General features: G+C 34.7%; 1 protein-coding gene across 1 annotated transcript in view; it reads right to left on the minus strand.

The window, feature by feature from the left end:
* LOC136308349 (ABC-type organic anion transporter ABCA8-like) overlaps positions 1-19,910 on the minus strand; it is a 252,820-nt gene that overhangs the window by 49,542 nt on the left and 183,368 nt on the right. The window contains exons 18-23 of the mRNA XM_066235686.1: positions 13,279-13,398; positions 10,302-10,500; positions 8,027-8,193; positions 3,844-3,977; positions 1,985-2,122; positions 205-309 (exon numbers count right to left, since the gene is read on the minus strand). Of these exons, the coding sequence (XP_066091783.1) occupies positions 205-309; positions 1,985-2,122; positions 3,844-3,977; positions 8,027-8,193; positions 10,302-10,500; positions 13,279-13,398 (863 nt within the window). The remainder of the gene's footprint in view (positions 1-204; positions 310-1,984; positions 2,123-3,843; positions 3,978-8,026; positions 8,194-10,301; positions 10,501-13,278; positions 13,399-19,910) is intronic.

A 19,910-nucleotide genomic window follows, 5' to 3' on the forward strand; every position in this document is an offset into this window, starting at 1 on the left:
GCACCATGACTTTCTGGACACACTGTACTTATAAAGTTGTATTTCCACTTATAAAACTTCCTTTTATTTTTACAACTTAGAATTATGTCTGAATTGGCTGCTCTATTAAACACATATAAATAGCCTCTTGAAAAATCCCATAAATATATTACCTTAAATATGTAACCATACAAAGTAAGGAAAGTTTCAGTTACTCATTGTTACCTTGTAATCATCAATGCTGCTCATGGCGATATAAGGAGCACAACTGGATGCCAAGATCAACCAGAATATGTGATGTATCCTTAATTCAAGAGGAACATCCATATCCTTTAGAAAATACAAAGAATGTAATGAGCTGAATGAACAAATTCAAAATTCATTCTCTAGAATATATTTTTAAAAATATTAAACAGATTATGTATAACCTTGCCTTACATCTCTCTGTTGTTATAAAACTCTTTTATTACCCATCCAGTTTTCAAGCTTGACTTTTGGCTCCACACCCACATTTATGGATATGGCATTAATTCAATGGTGAATGAATGGGTAATATTACAGAGTTAGAAAGTAATATGAGTAAGATATTTAATTTTCCTTATGATTCTAAAATTGATTCTGATGCTAGATAGTGATAATTCATAGTTGAGATATTTGGTTTTCTAATTGATCTTTATAATTATTTCAAATGTAATAGCTAGACTAAAAAATCATACCGGATATTTATGGGGGCAGTCATAGCAAGCTATGTTTCTAGGTACTGCACAAGACCAGGTAAATATTGGCTGAGTATTCAAAAGTAAAGATGATGTGCTAGAAGGGAAGCAAAATCTCCAAGGAAAACCTTTGCCCTTGATATTTCATATTTCTGCTCCTGTTTATAACCATCTGTAGGGACAGAAGATTCTGAAATCCTTTTTAAAATAGTCCACATTGTGGTATGACTCACATAGTTGTGGTTTGATCAAGCACATTACTGAGCGAAAGTCATAACCAAATCCTGATGATCTTTTGCTTGACCATCAGAGACACACTTGCTGCCACAGAAAGGTGATATTAATTTGTTTTCAGAATCTTCCCTGCGCACCGGCATGCTGGGAAGGATCAGTATCCTATGGCAAACTCACTGACGTCGGAGGGGACAGAGCAAGGTCTGCAATCACAGAAACTTTTACCTGTGTAATGACTAAGTAAATTTGAATAGAATATAAAATGAATTCCTGGAGCTGTTAAAGTTAAGATGATAGGTACATAAATATAAGGTCAACTGAGCTGATTGGTATCATCAGACAACTCACCCTAGCTAAACAAGATGCTTTTATGTATTTACCAAAGTAGTCATTCAGTGCTTTTCATGTTTGGGTCTCTATCCTACCTACAGGATGTTACATAGTGTTAAAAATACATGCTCTAGGAGGAAAAATATATTTAGGAAATAATCAAAAAAGAATAACAACAAACTCTGATAGGTATTCTGGTTTCCAAACTTCAGGGCTGTGTACATTCTAATCAGCTGGGCCATTTTTCAGATATAAGATATTTTTGACTTTTTAAAAAATCTAGTTTGGTCTAGAGTAGTCTTCTATGAATTAATATTCTTGACAGAGAACTGGAGTAACTATAATGTAAGTAGTCTGCAATTCTAACCTGAATTTGTCCTAAAGTTTTTTCTTTTGTAGAATTTATAAAAGTAATAATACAGCTTGTATTTTTACTCTCTCGCTCTTCCTTTCTTTCATTATTTTTTTGCTGGTCACAGTGCTGTATAATTTCACTTTGTTTCCCCACATTCTCTATGAAAATATATGTTGTTATATATATATCCTGAATTAAAACGTTGAAGCTCTGAAAATTATGTTTATTTCCCAAAACAACAGAGCTAGCATAAATCCAAATGCTAATTTATCATGCAGTGTTTTTTTCAAACAAATAGAAAAAATCAGCACCTAAAAGAGTGTTCTGGGAGATTCCTGATGGAGGAGAGTCCATAAGAGTATATACTTACATACATATATGAATTTCTGTTAGTTTGGATATGTGCTGATGGTTTAATCATTTTAAGTAGCCCATTGCTAACGATATCCATAAGAACCGGGAAGCAATTCATTCTTTTGGTATTGCATGCTAATGAAAAGTTGTAATTCTAAAATTTAAAAAGCAAGGTTATTAATTCTCAGATATCTCAATTTTCTTAAAGAGGCCAAATTTTAATATTTTAATTAAAAAATCAGGTTTTAAAATGGTGTGGAATAATCAGAACAAAAACAAACATTGTATAAGTAAGTCCAAACATTCATATAGGTTATATCTGATGTTCAGGCTTTCAAGTGTCTGCCTTGTAGCTAGAATCCAGTATAATTATTGTTTAAGAATAAAAAAAAGTTTCAGAATATAAAGAAAATTCTTGAGAGGAAATGTGTTCTTTAGCCTGAAATATAAACTCAAGAGTGGCCAATATATAGCATTTATTTTGCTGATTCAATAGTTTGTATTGGTAGACAGTATTTGATAAAGAATGACCACATTAATAACTACAACTAGAAAGCCCGGTGGTCATACAAAATGACCGCTGTTCTAGATATTATAAATTGTAATTAAAATGATTTGTGCAAAGGTGTCTGCTAATTCAAACTGAATTACCCAGGGCAGGCGGCAAGGACGCCCCTTTGCTTAGTGTCCCACAGGGTTTCCCCCTTCTACTTGCTTAATTGCTTAAAGTAGAGTGCAATGAAGGAAACCACTGGTGGTACATTTCTTAAGAGCCACAGCTAGCTCAATAAATAAAGGTGATTTAAATAATAAAATGTTAATTCACATGTCAAAGATCTCTTTGTACACAACATTTCTTGTGTAGATCTTTCCATCATTTTTAAGCTCGCCTTGCAGAGGACCATCAATTGTTTTTAATTTTATGTTCGTCTTTCACGAACTCTTGAACAGGCAACATAAAGTTGACCATGTCCAAATGCAGGCTCAGGTAAAAAAATGCCAACACGCTTAAGCGTTTGGCCCTGAGACTTATTGATGGTCATAGCAAAGGCAAGTTTTACAGGAAATTGTCTACGTCTCAATTGAAACGGCAACCCTGTTTGAGATGGAGCCAAATAAATTCTTGGAATGACATGTATTTCACCTTTAGAGGAGCCAGTCAAAGACTTAGCTATTATGACATTATTTTTCAATTGGAGAACCTCTAGTCTTATACCATTTCAAAGACCCCTTCTGGTGTTAAGATTTCTTAACAACATAATAATTGCTCCAATCTTTAACCTCAATTTGTGAGGTGGCATGCCAGAAGGCGACAAACTATTTAAAAATTCCGTTGGAAAGTTGTTGGCACTCGCTTTATTATCAGCTACAACGGAATCAACACTTAAATATGTCGTGTCATTCCCTTGTATGATATTTAAGACATCATCATTTAGTTTGTCTACATCAGAATTTTTAGGACACAATATTGCCCTTTCATTAATTTCACTGATGTTTCCAGGCTGGATTTTATTACCAAAAACCCAATCCACTAAACTATCTTTGCATATCATTGACAAAGGAATCTCGACAACATCTTCACTCAATCCATTATCATCAGAAAGAGTTCCATTTCCAAGTTTTAAAAGCCACTCCCGCTCAATTTGCGTTCAGCCGTGGCAACTTCACCCCATTGGCTAGTACAGTTACGCAAGCAACCAATAAGCTATTGGCGACAAGCAGACACTTAAGCTGCATATAATAAAGATTAACTAAGTAATAAATAAAAGCAGTATTTATTTCTCATTTTATTTCCTAAACTGAAGGCCTGAGCCTATTGATAGTTGATTAGCTTTGCACACCTTTAGAAAAATTACTAAATAGAAACCAGCATACCTTTTCATGACCGGACACTATGATGGCTCCATTATAAGATGGATCATCTATGCCATTTCTAGTTCCAGACACATCTACTTCCAGAGCTATGTTCTGATGCTCCATAGAATGTATAAAATCTTCAATGCTTGCTCCTAAGTTGAAGTTAAATATATTAGGTGTCTGAAAACTGAGAAAATCAAGGTCAAGTCGTGCAGTGAAATTAAAATTAATGGCTTTATGGAATATTTACTATAATATAGACAGTGAGGAAGTTTTTACACATGATAACATATCTACTTCAGTGAATTTAAAAATCTATTTGCATCTCACCAAGTTTCCTTTTATAATATTTTGCTATGATTACTGCCATATGGTGCATTTGGAATGATTTCCTTACTAGAATATTTCAGTGAGTAGACATACCAATACAGTTTTAATGACACAGATAATCTCTATGAATTACCCACCAAATTTGCTAAATCTCACTTTCTCACTGATAAATTATTAACTGATTTTCAAAATGTTTGTTGATATAAGAGGACTTGGTGAATGTCTGTGATAAGAAATCCCTGGACCTTCCCCACAGAACATCAACCACAGCTTGTAAAAACTACTAAAAATCCAACAAATTAAGATCTTTTTATTGTCTTAAAGGCATACAAAAATTGAAAAGACATTTGCTTAAGAAAAATCTACTAAATCTGGGTAAGAACAATAGAAAAATGTGGCAACAATCTATCCCTCAGAAACCTTCCTTGATTAGCAATTCAGAACCTTCACTCTGAATGAGTTTAGCTAGGAACTCAGGGATTCTTCCTCCTCAAGCCCTGTCTAGAGCTACAGTATGTTCTTGGGAAGACTTGGGTTGAAAACGATTGGGAACCACTATATTTGGGCTCTTATCCCTTGAGTGTAACTTCTACTTTATGGGGAAGAAAAGAATTCCCGATCTGTAAGACATTAATGCCTGGTCTCAAGTTTTAGCTACATAAAGCTGAAGAGAATGAGAAAGTTTGGTGGCCTGCCCCTCAGAGGAGTTAACTGACTACCTATTGAAATTTCATCCCTTCCTCATGCCACACACAAAGATGAACTCAAAATGAATCAGAGACCAAAATGTTAAGAACTAAAAGTATGAAAGCCTTGGAAGAGAATACCAAAGTAAATCTTTGTGATCCTGTGTTAGGCAAAGCCTACTTAAATATATCATCAAAAGCACAGACAAGGAAAACAATTAGTTGTATTCATAAAAGTTTAAACATTATACTCCAAAGGACACCAATAACAAAGTGAAAAGCCGATTTACAGAATTAAAGTAAATATATGCAAAACATTTACAGTTGATCCTTATTATTCACAGCAGTTATGTGCTCATTTCTCTAATGTCACTCTAAAGTTACAACAAATGCTGAATTAGTGAATACAGAGTCATTGCTCATAGTGGAAACAAAGGTTAGGTTTCTGTAATCCTCTGGTCATAACAGTGTCTTGAACCAATCAATAGATTGTTTTAGGTATGTTTCTGTGTATATATTGTTGATTCATTAACATTGATCTTTCAGCCAACAGCATTATAATGCATGCCTGAACAGAGATTACCCAGTCCATTTTCCCTGGAAGGTACATCACAGCCTTCTCTACTTGAGAATATTAGATAACGCATTAGCACTAAACTTGGAGACCATTTTATTTTAGCTTTTATAATTTGTTTGTGTTTTTGTTGGTAGTTTTAAAAAATGTCTTCTAGTTTCACAGTATATATCAATAATAATAATTTCAATCTTGTCCTTAGATCCTAGCTGCAACTTTTGTTAAAAATTTTATGACTGTTGTCAAATTTGGGGAAAGTTCTGCTGAAGTTCTTTCATATAAGAACAGTAAGATTATAAGTCATTAAAAGTTTTCTTGTCCAATTAGTAATATTAAATGTTTTTTGAAGTGACAATAGATAGTTTATCATAACTGATTTTTAATTTAAATTTTATTTTTAAATACATTTTACATTCAATATTTTTCTTATTAGTTTTAAGTGCTTAGCATAATGGTGGTGGACATTTTAAACAGCAAAATCACCATGAAAATGTGCAAAATGTGAAAAATATGGCACTAACTAGATGACAGAATGGACATTTGTTGGCAGTATGAGATATTTTCTGACAGTGTTAGAGCTGAAACAAGAAGGCAGAGTACCATCTTGTTCTACTTCAGCTGGAAATGTGTGTATCAGGTGACATAACATGTCCCATCTCTGAGCACATCTGTGAATGACATAAGAGTGCTCTGAGTATTGAATATGGACTACAAATACATTGTAGTAGTAAACACGTTTGTAAGTACTTAACCTGTAAATAAAGAAGATCTTTTACATCTAATAATAGACTTGTGTCTATAATATATAAAGAACCCTTAGAACTCAGTAAAAAAACCAATTAAGGCATTTTAAAAATGGAAATAAAAGACATTCTCCCCCCCAAAATATGCAACTGGTTAGAAAGCACATGAGAAAGTGCTCAACATCACTAGCCATTAGAAAAATACAAATCAAACCACAAAACACTAGTTGACACACTCTAGGATGGGACTGATAAAAACACAGAAAATAACAAAGAGGTTTAGAAACTGGCAGAGAGGTGTAGAAATTGGAATCCTCACAAAATGCTGTCGTAGATTTAAATTGGTACATTTACTTAAAATATAGTTCAGCAGTTCCTTAAATGATTAAACATAGTCACCATAGAACACAACAATTCAACTCTTGTTTTAAGTCAAGAAGAAATGAAAAAAATAAAACCACTTTCACATAAAAACTAGTCCATGGACATTTAAAGCAACATTATTCATAATTTCCAATTATTGAAAAGAACCCAAATTATGCACCCTCTGATGAAAAATAAAATGTGGTATACCTTTCAATAGAATGCTATTCACCAATTTAAAAAACGAAGTATTGACACACACTACAACATAGTGAAATTTGGAAACAGCATGGTAAGTGAAAGAATTCAGTCACAAAGGGTCACATGTTGTATAATTGACTCGTTAAATGTCCAGATGGCAAATACACAGAAATACAAATATATTTATGATAAATCAGAGCTGCGGGCAGAGTGAATGGGAATGATTACTACTGAGTATGGGATTTGTTTTTGAGTTTAAGTATTCTAAAATAAATTGTAGTGAAGATAACACAATTCTGTGAATGTAATAACAACCACTGGATTGTTCATTTTAAATCAATAAACATGATAAGAGTGTGGTGGTTATGGGGGGAGGGGGGAGAGGGAGAGGAAAAGGGGGAGGGGCACAAAGAAAACTAGATAGAAGGTGACAGAGGACAATCTGACTTTGGGTGATGGGTATGCAACATAATTGAATGACAAGATAACCTGGACATGCTTTCTTTGAATATATGTATCCTGATTTATTGATGTCACCCCATTAAAAAATAAAATTATTTATTAAAAAAAAAGCTTTGGTACATATATTCTATGGAATACTACTCAGCCATAAGAAATGATGACATCGGGTCATTTACAATAACATGGATGGACCTTGATAACATTATACGGAGTGAAATAAGTCAATCAGAAAAAACTAAGAACTATTGTATATGAACCCATACATAGATGGGACATAAAAATGAGACTCAGAGACATGAACAAGAATGTGATGGCAACGGGGGTGGGGGTTGGGGTGAATGGGGGATGGTGCGAGGAAGGAGAGCGGGGGTGGGGGAGGGGAGGGGCACAAAGAAAACCAGATAGTAGTGACAGAAGATAATTTGACTTTGGGTGAGGGGTATACAGCATAATCAAGTATCAAAATAATCTGGAGATGTTTTCTCTCAACATATGTACCCTGATTTATCAATGTCACTGCATTAAATTTAATTAAAAAAATGGGAAAAAATCAATAAACAAAACATTTGAATTATATCTCAAGCTGTTAATATTTCTGTGGAGAGGATACAAAGTCTTTCATTTTTCAAAATCCCAACAGATGACTTATTTGTTCTTGGCAAATATCTTTTTATTCTCTGCTCCATTTTGGGTTTGTATACACATCATCCTCAAGCTTCATACATTGTTCCAAACCCATGCTGAAGAGGTGAAAAACTCATTTTTTCACTCATATTTGTGTTTTCTAATTAATTCTCTGAGCAGTGCATGTATTAGAAATGAAGTAATTGCCACATTATTACCTGTATTATTGATGATTAATAATTGAGTGAGAGGATCACATGGTGCTTGTCCAGAGGCAAGGAAGTATAAATTTGCAGAAAGTTTCAAAGTGGAACTGTTTTCTTCCATTTTTGTGGTAATGTAGTCCCAAAGAATAGGGAAAACTCCAATTCCTAGGACCAATAACCTATGTGGAAGAAAACTGTCAATGCGAATGCTCAGTCATTTCTTAACTTTTAAAAATTATCGTACAGATTACAATTTAATGAGATCAAGAAAGTATGAAAAGTAAACATATAGCTCTCTCATTTATTATTTTGCCCCTTTTCTACCTCTAAAATAGAGATGATAAAATGCAGATTTAATCTTTTGTTTATTTCTCTGGTTCCTCTCTGGCCATTAGCTACTCTGCACAACTTCATGTGATCTATGTCCTTTTTCTCTATGTCCAGATTCCAAGTTCAAGTGTTGTGTTAATTCATCAACACTTTATACTCAATTTTCAGTGTGTTCAATTTTCTTCACATAGTCCCTATTTCTCTTTGTGATTACTGCATGCTTTCTTTATCTCCAGGCACAAATTTTCAATTATTTTTTACTCTGTATTTTCCTATGATATTTCAAATAGTTGGAATTTTTTTTTTCTTCTTTCTTTTTTCTGAAGCTGGAAACGGGGAGAGACAGTCAGACTGACTCTCACATGCGCTTGACCGGGATCCACCCGGCACGCCCACCAGGGGCGACGCTCTGCCCACCAGGGGGCGATGCTCAGCCCCTCCAGGGCGTCGCCCTGCCGCGACCAGAGCCACTCCAGCGCCTGGGGCAGAGGCCAAGGAGCCATCCCCAGCACCCGGGCCATCCTTGCCCCAGTGGAGTCTTGGCTGCTGGAGGGGAAGTGAGAGACAGAGAGGAAGGAGGGAGGAGGGTGGAGAAGCAAATGGGCGCTTCTCCTATGTGCCCTGGCCGGGAATCGAACCCGGGTCCCCCGCACGCCAAGCCGACGCTCTACCGCTGAGCCAACCGGCCAGGGCCGGAAATTTTTAAATTATACTTTCATTATATCTTATTTTGAAACCTGCCTTCATTACTATTTTATAGTTTTACAATATTATATCATATAACGATTCTTACTAAATGACTGTCTTCTCTTGAGACAGTTATATGGTGTTGCCATATAAATCTTAAAGGTTTTTCTTAAATTATGCTAATATCTTCAAAGATTTTTAGTGAATTTCTGTTATTTATTTATTAGCAAGTACTTATTGAGATTCTATGAAGTGATTATCCTCCTATTTCTTTGATGCTTCATCAAGGTATTCATAGACAAGGCACAGACTGACAACCAAAATACTGTGGAAAACAGGGCACTAATGAGATGTGATATGAGTCTTAAGAGCAGGGATAGTGCCCATTATGCACGCAGTAGATATGGGGAGTGAGCTCCCATCACATACAGGGCTGTAGGGAAATCATGACAACCAGGTGAGAGCAAGTAGGGTATAAAGGGAGAGTCAGGACTTCCAGGGAAGAGGTAATATAATGGCCAGATAACAACTAAAATAAAGCATTGGGATATGGTACTGGGGGGAAAGTCTACATCCCAGTGCTTCTGTTACCATCCATAGAAAATTTCAAGAACAAATCTTACAGGAAAACTCATGTTATTTTAACCTCTCTTCTAAAATTGGCCCTGAGACGTTATAAATTCCACCTGCTAGTTGGCCGTAGATAAAAATTATGACCATGAAGTAGATGGCATATTATACTTTACCCAGTTTTGTAGATGCAGAATCTTATTTTATTTTTTTATTTTTAGTGAGATGACAGCTGGCAGGAACAGACTCCAGCATGCACCCTCACTGGGATCCACCTGGCAAGTCCACTAATGGGCGATACTCTGCCCATTTGGGACCATTACTATGTTGCAACCAGAGCCAGTTTTTAGCACCTAAGGCATAGGATATGAAGCCATCCTCTGCGCCCTTGGCCAATTTGCTATAATCAAGCCATGGCTGCAGAAAGGGAGGAGAAGAAAAAGGAAGAGAGAGAGAGAGAGAGAGAGAGAGAGAGAGAGAAAAGACGTGAGAGGGGAGGTATGTAGAAACAGATGGGAGCTTCTCCTGTGAGCCCTGACCAGGAATCAAACCTGGGATATTCCAAGCAAGGCCAACGCTTTACCACTGAGCCCTCTGTTCTGGACGCAGTATTTTATTTTTATTTTTTTGCTTTCTCTTATTTTTAGACTTGAATTTCTTTTTAATGCATTGAGTGGTCCAAAGTCATACTGATACTCACAGTGGTAACAGAACCCTTGTTTCCTGTTTTAACTTTAAGAAGCGGACCCTTGCAATTGCACGGACTTGCTGTCCCCACAGGGCCAGGCCACCTATTGTTTCTCTCATCTCACTAAGTGATGAGAGAACTTGTTCCATCTCAACAAGACTTTCTGTGTCTCCAGCTCCTTTTACCTGTCCTTCTCCCGAAGTGGTTATATCTGCAAAACACAGAATAAATAATGAATAAATTCCCACTTCAGAGGTACTGTATTGAGCTTACTCTAGGCTTTTGTTTAATCACAATGACCCAGATAACATTTTCAGTATAACTGTAGGCATTGTGTGGTATTACTGGTTGCTGCCATGAACTAGAAAAATAGAGGGAGGGTTCATTTATTGAACAAGAGGAGTAGAAAGAAGATCTCAGATAATTTGGATGCAGATATTACATTAAAGAGGTTAAAAAAATATGTTAGATCATTTTAGCGCCTCATTGTGACTTGGAAACTTGGTAAATGAAACAATTATCTTAGTTGTCCAACTAGAGAAAGAAGCTGCAAATTGGTGTGCTACAAACTGGGGGTTAACTGTAAATTAACCATAAAGATAGCAATAACCATACAAAAAATAAATGGGCTAAACATACCATATGAAAACCTTGTAAAATGGATTAAAAAGCAAAATTCAACTACATGCTGTTTACAAGAAATGCACTGTAAATTAAAAGCACAAAAATTTGAAACCTATTTTTTAAAGTGGCAATTACAAATTACATTAAAATTAAAGCAAGTATATTAATTTTGGGCAATTGGGCTTCAGGATAACTGTCATTGCCAGGGTTTATAAAGGATCTTTTATTATGACCATGAAGGCAACCAAGAAGACGTGCTAATCTGAAACATGAATGTTCATAATAACAGGTCCAAGTGCATGGAGGAGACACCAAACTTAAGTGGGGAAAGGACAACAATGGACACACTAGAATTATAGTCGGAGATTTTACTATCCCCTCACTTGTAATTGATAGAAAATGTAGACAAAACACAATAAAACAAAACAAATACCCAGTAAGGGCACAGAATATTTGAACAGCACCATCATCCAACTAGACCAAATAGAAATTTATACAACTCTCCACACAACAGAAATTATATATATATATATTCTACATGTATGCATTTGTATAAACTCATACATATATATGTATTTATATGTATGTGTATATAAATGTTGTTAAATGGATGAGTAATATTCAGCAAAATAGATAAAATGCTGATTCAACAAGTGTGAATAAATTTAAAAGATTTTAAATCATGTTACGTTTTATAACTACACTAAAAGTTATAATGTCAATAACAATATTTAGAAAATTCACAAGTTATTTTACATTGCACAACTCACTTGGACAACCTCAAGTATAACAATATGTCTCATCAATTTGGAATATCATCAAATATTTAAATATATTGAAAATAACCAAATAATAATTTTTTTATTTAAAAAGTATAATGGAATAAATTTTCTAAAAAATAAAAGCTCAACAGATTTCATTTGGTAGAAGAGATGGTTAGTAAACATGACAAAAGACAAACTGAGATTATTAAATCTAAGGAACAGAAATCAAAAAAGAATCAGAAAAAATAAATTTTTATAGAAATGTGAGACAATATCAAGATATTAACTGTTACTACCACATACAATAATGGACAGTATATAGAAAAAGGATAGAAAGCATAGATGAAGAAATACTGCATTCTCCATGTATAAGATGCTCCCATATAGAAGAAGCATCTAAAATTTAGGGCCTGAAATTTGAAAGAAATGTATTATATAATGTTATTGAACTCAAGTTTTATTCATCATAAAATTAATACAGCTCTTAATCTGCATAAAAATGCAGGAAATGCAATTTAAAAATCTACAACTACTGTATAAGATGCACTCAGTTTTTAGACTCCAAATATTTCAAAAATGGCTGCATTTTATACACGGGGAAATAAGGCAGTGGCTGAAATGTTCCCAAATGTGAGGAGAAACTCTAGCATATATGTACACATACATCAGCTCATTGAATGTCAAGTTGGATAAATGAAGGAGATCCACACCTGAAGGCATTATAACTGAATTGTTAAAACCAAAGACAGAAAGACAATCTTGAAAGCAGCAGGAGGAAATCAACTCATCATTTAAAGAAATCCAATAAGATCTAGAGCTGACTTTTCATCAGAAACCATGGAGAGCAGCAGGCATATTCAGAATGCTTGGAGAGAGAGATTTAGAATAAGTGTTTTTGTCTGAAATCTCTCTTGGTTAAAGGGATACGTTGAGGGTTATGAGCTTTGGGCAGAAGAAACTGGGCCATCCTTAATATCAAGGCAATAGTGCGCCCTGGCCGGTTGGCTCAGCGGTAGAGCGTCGGCCTAGCGTGCGGAGGACCCGGGGTTCGATTCCCGACCAGGGCACACAGGAGAAGCGCCCATTTGCTTCTCCACCCCTCCCCCGCGCTTTCCTCTCTGTCTCTCTCTTCCCCTCCCGCAGCCAAGGCTCCATTGGAGCAGAGATGGCCCGGGCGCTGGGGATGGCTCTGTGGCCTCTGCCTCAGGCGCTAGAGTGGCTCTGGTCGCAATATGGCGACGCCCAGGATGGGCAGAGCATCGCCCCCTGGTGGGCAGAGCCTCGCCCCTGGTGGGCGTGCCGGGTGGATCCCGGTCGGGCGCATGTGGGAGTCTGTCTGACTGTCTCTCCCCGTTTCCAGCTTCAGAAAAATGAAAAAATGAAAAAAAAAAAAAAAAAAAAAAGGCAATAGTGTCAGTGGAGGTAACAAATATGACAGGGATGCATTTCACCTTAATATATTCTTGCTTGAGAACGACCTTAATCATGGAAACTCATATTTTTCCCCATGTCTTTGGAACGGTGTTTTCTTGCTGTTTACACTGCACTAGGTGTTCTGAATACATTTGCATAATAATTTTCATGCCATGCATTTTATTTACCTTGTTCTTCAATTATTGATTTTTCTTCTAGTTTCAGAAATACCTCATTCAAAGTTGTCATGGAAACACCATAATTCTCAATACCCAGGTCTGGACAGAGATCAAAATTCTCGTAAAGTTCTAAAAAAACACATACAAAGTGGCAAATCAAAATGAGAATAAATCACAGGTGAACTGAGCAGAACTTTTGAAACATTCTTCAAATCTATATATCACTTTTCATTTCATATTGTGTTATAGCCCATACATTAACTTCTTTTGATTAAATAATAATTTATATTTATATTTCTATTAAAATTCCATTTTAGTTTTTTTTCTGTCTTGTTTTTAAAGTTTTATTAATAGTGGAACTTCAGATTCTTTTCAATTTCAAGCCTCATTAATTGAGTCTTTCCAGAAAACATGTAAGAATGGGAGCCAACAATAGGGATAGATCTATTTTTGTGATAAGTGGTTGGATTGTGTAGAATGTTCTTCAGTTCTGTACATATATGTCAAAGGAATTACAAAAGATAAAAGGTTTTTTAAATTTCTGCTTTTGATTATGGAAGAAAAATTCACAAGATCTCAGAGACAGAGAATGAGGAACTAACTACTCAGAACTTTGGTGGCATAGTACGAAATTGTGACAGTAGTCTCTCTAGCAATTCTGTATCCCTTTTCTTTAGTTCATTCACCAATAATACTTTTGCATTGTTATTCTTAAAGGAGGGAGCAATGTCCTTTTATGCATGAATTTAAGTTATTGTATATAATTAAATTAAGCTTAAATAAAAGCCAATTATAAATCCTAGTGTGATGACAGAAGTCCTGGGGCTTCAACCTGGTGCTTCTCTCTCAGCAAAAGGACACACTAAAAGTTTTCTGTCTTTCTTGTCTTTTAATTAAATTTATTCAAGTTTGGTTATTTATTTGACATTGGTTAATAAAATCATACAGATTTTAGGTGTAGAGTTCTGATACTTCATCTGTATATTGCACTGTGTGTTCATCACTGAAAATGAAATCTATATAAAAGTTTTCTGTCTTGATTAGAGTACTGTGTAGAGAAGATTTAAACTGCTACTGAGTGTTGTAATTTTTCCGTTTCCCTAAAATGATATGAACCTCCTGTAAATTATAATTATGGTAGAAACACATTACTATTAGTGTTTGATGACACTCTGCCTGATTGTTGTATGGAACCCTTGTGTTGTTTCCATGAAATGTATATTTGAATAAATCGATGAGGGTAATTTTTGTGTTTTTGTTGCACATACATAAGAAATGTTTAATTATTTCAACCACTTAGTTCAAGCCCTGATCCGGTACCATTACCAGGGAATAGATATAACTAGTAATTTTTTCTTTTTCTTTTATATTTTTGTGCTAATTGTTTTTTTAAATTTTTATTGTTTTTAATTTATTGTGTTTACATAAATTTAAGTGTCCTACCAAATATATTTCCCTCCAACCCCCGTGTTCCCCTTGAGAGCCCCCTTGTCATCTCCCCCCAATGCCTTCCCTCCTTCCCTTCAGGATTTGCTGTTCTGCCCTTTATAACGCTGTGTTATGTAAATATAATTTCACTAATCTCTTTTCCTTTTCTGATTGCATCCTCTCATCTGCTTTCTCTCTGGTCCCTTTGATCCTGCTTCTGCCTCTATGTCTTTCTGAAGTTCACTTTGTTCATTAGATTCCTCAAACGGGTGTGGTCATATAATATTTTTCTTTCTCTGCCTGGCTTATTTCACTTGGCATAATAGTCTCCAGGTCCATCCAAGTTGTTGCAAAAGGTAAGATTTCCTTAATTTTCACAGACGCATAGTATTCCATTGTGTACATGTACAACTGCTTTTTAATCCACTCATCCACTGACAGACATTTGGGCTGTTTCCGGATCTTGGTTATTGTAAACAATGAGGCAATAAACATGGAGGTGCATTTTTTCTTTTGAATCAGTGATTTGGTATTTTAGGATATATTCCTAAAAGTGGGATAGCTGGGTCAAAAAGCAGTTACATTTTTAATTTTTTGAGGAATCTCCATACTAATTTCAACAGTGGCTACACCAGTCTGCTTTCCCACCAGGAGTGCAGGAGGGTTCAGTATTCTCCACATCCTCGCCAGCACTTATGTGTTGTTTTGTTAATGAACACCATTCTTACAGGTGTGAGGTGGTATCTCATTGTGGTTTTAATTTGCATTTCTCTAATGATTAGGGATATTGAACATTTTTTCATAGCACTATTGGCCATGTGTATGTCCTCTTTGGAGATATATCTATTCATTTATTTTGCCTATTTTATTATTGGATTTTTTTACCTTCCCGATGTTGAGTTTTACAAGTATTTTATGAATTTTTGTTATTAACCCCTTATCAATCGTATTGTCGAATATGTTCTCCCACTCTTTGGTTTGTCTTTTTATTTTGTTCCTATTGTCTTTAGCTGTGTAAAAGCTTTTTAGTTTGATATAGTCCCAGGTGTTTATTCTGTCCTTTATTTCACTTGCCTGTGGAGCTGTATCAGCAAATATATTGCTGTGAGAGATGTCAGCAAGCTTACTGCCTACGTTGTTTTTCAAGATGATTATGGTTTCACGATCTATGTTTAAGTCTTTTATCGACTTTGAGTTTATTTTTGTGAATGGTGTAAGTTGATGGTCTAGTTTCATTTTTTTGCAAGTACCAGTCCGATTTTCCCAACACCATTTGTTAAAGATTCTGTCTTTACTCTATTGTATGCTTTTACCTCCTTTGTTAAATATCAATTGTCCATAAAGGTGTAGGTTTATTTCTGGGTGCTCTGTTCTTTTCCAAGGGTCTATATGCCTGTTCTTAAGCCAGTACCAATCTGTTTTGAGTACAATGGCCTTATAGTATCACTTGATTTCAGGAAGTGTGATACCATGCACTTTATTCTTCTTTTTCAAGATTGTTGAGGCTATTCGTGTTTTGTTTTGTTTTTTATTTCATATAAAATTTGAAATATTTGTTCTATATCTTTAAAGTATGCCATTGTTATTTTAATAGGAATTGAATTTATAGGTTGCTTTAGGTAATATAGACAATTTAATGATGTTTATTCTTTTTATCCATAAACACGGTATATGCTTCTACTTGTTTGTATCTTTGTTGATTTCTTTTATCAATGTTTTATAATCTTCCGAGTACAAGTCTTTAATCTCCTTGGTTCAATTTACTCCAAGGTACTTCATTTTTTTGTTGTTGCAGTAGTGAAGGGGATTGTTTTCTTAATTTCTCTTTCAGACAGTTCATTGTTGGTTTATAAAAATGCTTTTGATTTATGAATATTAATTTTATATCCTGCCACCTTGCTGAATTCATTTACCAAGTTCAGTAGTTTTTTGATGGAGATTTTAGGGTTTTTTATGTACTGTATCATGTCATCAGCAAATAATGGTAGTTTTATTCTTCTTTTCCAATTTGGATGCCTTTTATTACTTCTTCTTGTCTGATTGCTGTGACTAAGACTTCCTGAACTATGTTGAATAAGAGTGGTAAAAGGGGACACCCCTGCCTTGTTCCTGATCTTAAGGGAATTGCTTTTAATTTTTTCCCATTGAGTATGCTATTAGCTGTGGGTTTGTCATAGATGGGCTTTATCATGCTGAGGTATATTCCTTGTATTTTCACTTTGCTGAGGGTTTTGACCATAAATGGGTGTTGGATTTTATCAAATGCTTTTTCTGCATCTATTCATATAATCATGTGATTTTTATCCTTCCTTTTTTACGTAATGAATTACATTGATTGATTTGCAAATATTATAACAGCCTTGCCTCCCCAGAAAAAATCCTACTTGATCATGATGTATGATTTTTTTTTATGTATTGCTGGATCCTGTTTGCTGAGAATTTTAGCAATTAAGTTCATCAGGGATATTGGCCTATAGTTGTTTTTTTTTTTTTGTACTGTCTTTACATGGTTTTAAAACTAGGATTATATTCGCCTCATAAAAAGACCTTGGAAGTCTTCCCTCCTCTTGAATTTTTTGTAATAGCTTGAAAATGATAGGAGTTATTTTTTTGAATATTTGGTAGAATTTTCCAGTGAAGCCATCTGGCCAAGGGCTTTTGATTGTTGGGAATTTTTGATAACTGTTTCTATCTCATTTGTTGTAATCAGTCTATTTAGGTTTTCTGATTCTTACTGATTGATTTTTAAAATATTATATGTTTCAAGGAATTTGTCCATTTTCCCTAGGTTGTCTAATTTTTTGGCATAGAGTTCTTCATACTATTTTCTTACATTATTTTGTATTTCTGCTGTGTCAGTTGTTACTTCTCCAGTCTCATTTCTAATTTTATTTATTTTAGTCCTCTTTAATTTTTTCTTTATTTTTTCTTTATTTATTAATAATTTTATTTTTTTTAATGGGGCAACATCAATAAATCAGGATACATATATTCAAAGATAATATATCCAGATTATCTTGTTGTTCAATTATGTTGCATACCCATCACCCAAAGTCAGATTGTCCTCTGTCACCTTCTACCTAGTTTTCTTTGTGCCCCTCCCCCTTCCCCTTTCCTTCTCTCTCTCCCCCCTCCCCCCGTAAGGTCGCAGGATACAAAATTAACATACAGAAGTCAATAGCCTTTCTATATGCCAACAATGAAACATTTGAGAACGAACTCAAAAGAATAATCCCCTTCACGATTGCAACAACAACAAAAAAATAAAATACCTAGGAATAAACATAACAAAGAATGTAAAGGACTTATATAATGAAAACTTTAAACCATTGTTAAGGGAAATCAAAAAAGATATAATGAGATGGAAGAATATTCCTTGTTCTTGGTTAGGAAGAATTAATATAATCAAGATGACCATATTATCCAAAGCAATATACAAATTTAATGCAATTCCCATCAAAATTCCAATGACATTTTTTAAAGAAATGGAGAAAAAAATCATCAGATTTATATGGAACTATAAAAAACCCCGAATAGCCAAAGCAATCCTAAAGAAAAAGAATAAAGCTGGGGGCATTACAATATCTGACTTCAAACTATATTATAGGGCCACGACAATCAAAACAGCATGGTATTGGCAGAAAAATAGACACTCAGACCAATGGAACAGAATAGAAAACCCAGAAATAAAACCACATATATATAGTCAAATAATTTTTGATAAAGGGGCCAACAACACACAATGGAGAAAAGAAAGCCTCTTCAATAAATGGTGCTGGGAAAACTGGAAAGCCACATGCAAAAGAATGAAACTGGACTACAGTTTGTCTCCCTGTACTAAAATTAACTCAAAATGGATCAAAGATCTAAACATAAGACCTGAAACAATAAAGTACATAGAAGAGGACATAGGTACTAAACTCATGGACCTGGGTTTTAAAGAGCATTTTATGAATTTGACTCCAAAGGCAAGAGAAGTGAAGGCAAAAATTAATGAATGGGACTACATCATTTTTTCTTGGTGCGTTTGGTTACAGGCTTATTATTCTTGTTTACCTTTTCAAAGAACCAGTTCTTGGTGTCATTGATCCTCTGTATTGTTTTTTTAAACTCTATGTCATTTATTTCTGTTCTGATCTTTATTATTTCCTTCCTTCTACTTTCTCTGGACTTCACTTGCTGTTCTTTTTCTAGTTTTTTTAGTTTCAGGGTTAAGTTGTTTATTTGAGCTTTTTCTAGCTTCTTAAGGTATACCTGTAATGCTATGAACTTCCCTCTCAGGACTGCTTTTGCTTTGACCCATAAATTTTGACTTGTATGCGCATTTTCATTTGTCTCAAAATTTTTTTTTATTTCTTCCTTGATCTCATTGTTGACCCATTTGTTATATAATAACATGCTGTTTAGTTTCCAAGTGTTTGAGTGTTTTTCAGTTTTCCTATTATAGTTGATTTCTAGTTGCATGCCATTGTGCACAGAGGAGATGCTTATTATGATTTCAATCTTCTTAAATTTATTGAGGCTCATTTTATTTCCTAAGATGTCTTCTATTCTAGGGAATGTACCAGGAGCACTTGAAAATAATGTATATTCTGCTGCTTTGGGGTGAAGTGTTTTGAAGATATCAATTAAATCCAGTTGATCTAGTGTGTCCCTTAATTCTATTGTTTTTTTGTTTATTTTACTTTTTGAGGACCTATTCATTAATGTTAGTGGGGTTTTGAAATCCCCTATTATAATAGTATTGTTGTTGATCTCACCCTTTATGTTCATCAGAGTCTGCTTTATACATTTAGGTGCTCCTACATTAGGTGCATAGATATTTATAATAGTTATCTCTTCTTTTGGATTGCTCTCTATCTCATTTGTAGTGACCTTCTTTATCCTTTACTTTAGTCATTGTTTTAAAGTATATTTTGTCAGATATGTTTTTTTTAATATTAATATTTTTTTATTAAAATTAATGCAGTGACATTGATAAATCAGGGTACATATGTTGAGAGAAAATATCTCTAGATTATTTTGACATTTGATTGTGCTGTATACCCCTCCTGCAAAGTTAAATTGTCTTCTGTCACCTTCTATCTGGTTTTCTTTGTGCCCCTCCCCTCCCCTAACCCCTCTCTCCTTCTTCACCCCCTCCCCCCTCCCCCAACCCCCCCGCCCCTGTTGCCATCACATTCTTGTTCATGTCTCTGAGTCTCATTTTTATG

Source organism: Saccopteryx bilineata, chromosome 6, assembly GCF_036850765.1.
Source record: "Saccopteryx bilineata isolate mSacBil1 chromosome 6, mSacBil1_pri_phased_curated, whole genome shotgun sequence".
NCBI classification, from domain to species: domain Eukaryota; kingdom Metazoa; phylum Chordata; class Mammalia; order Chiroptera; family Emballonuridae; genus Saccopteryx; species Saccopteryx bilineata.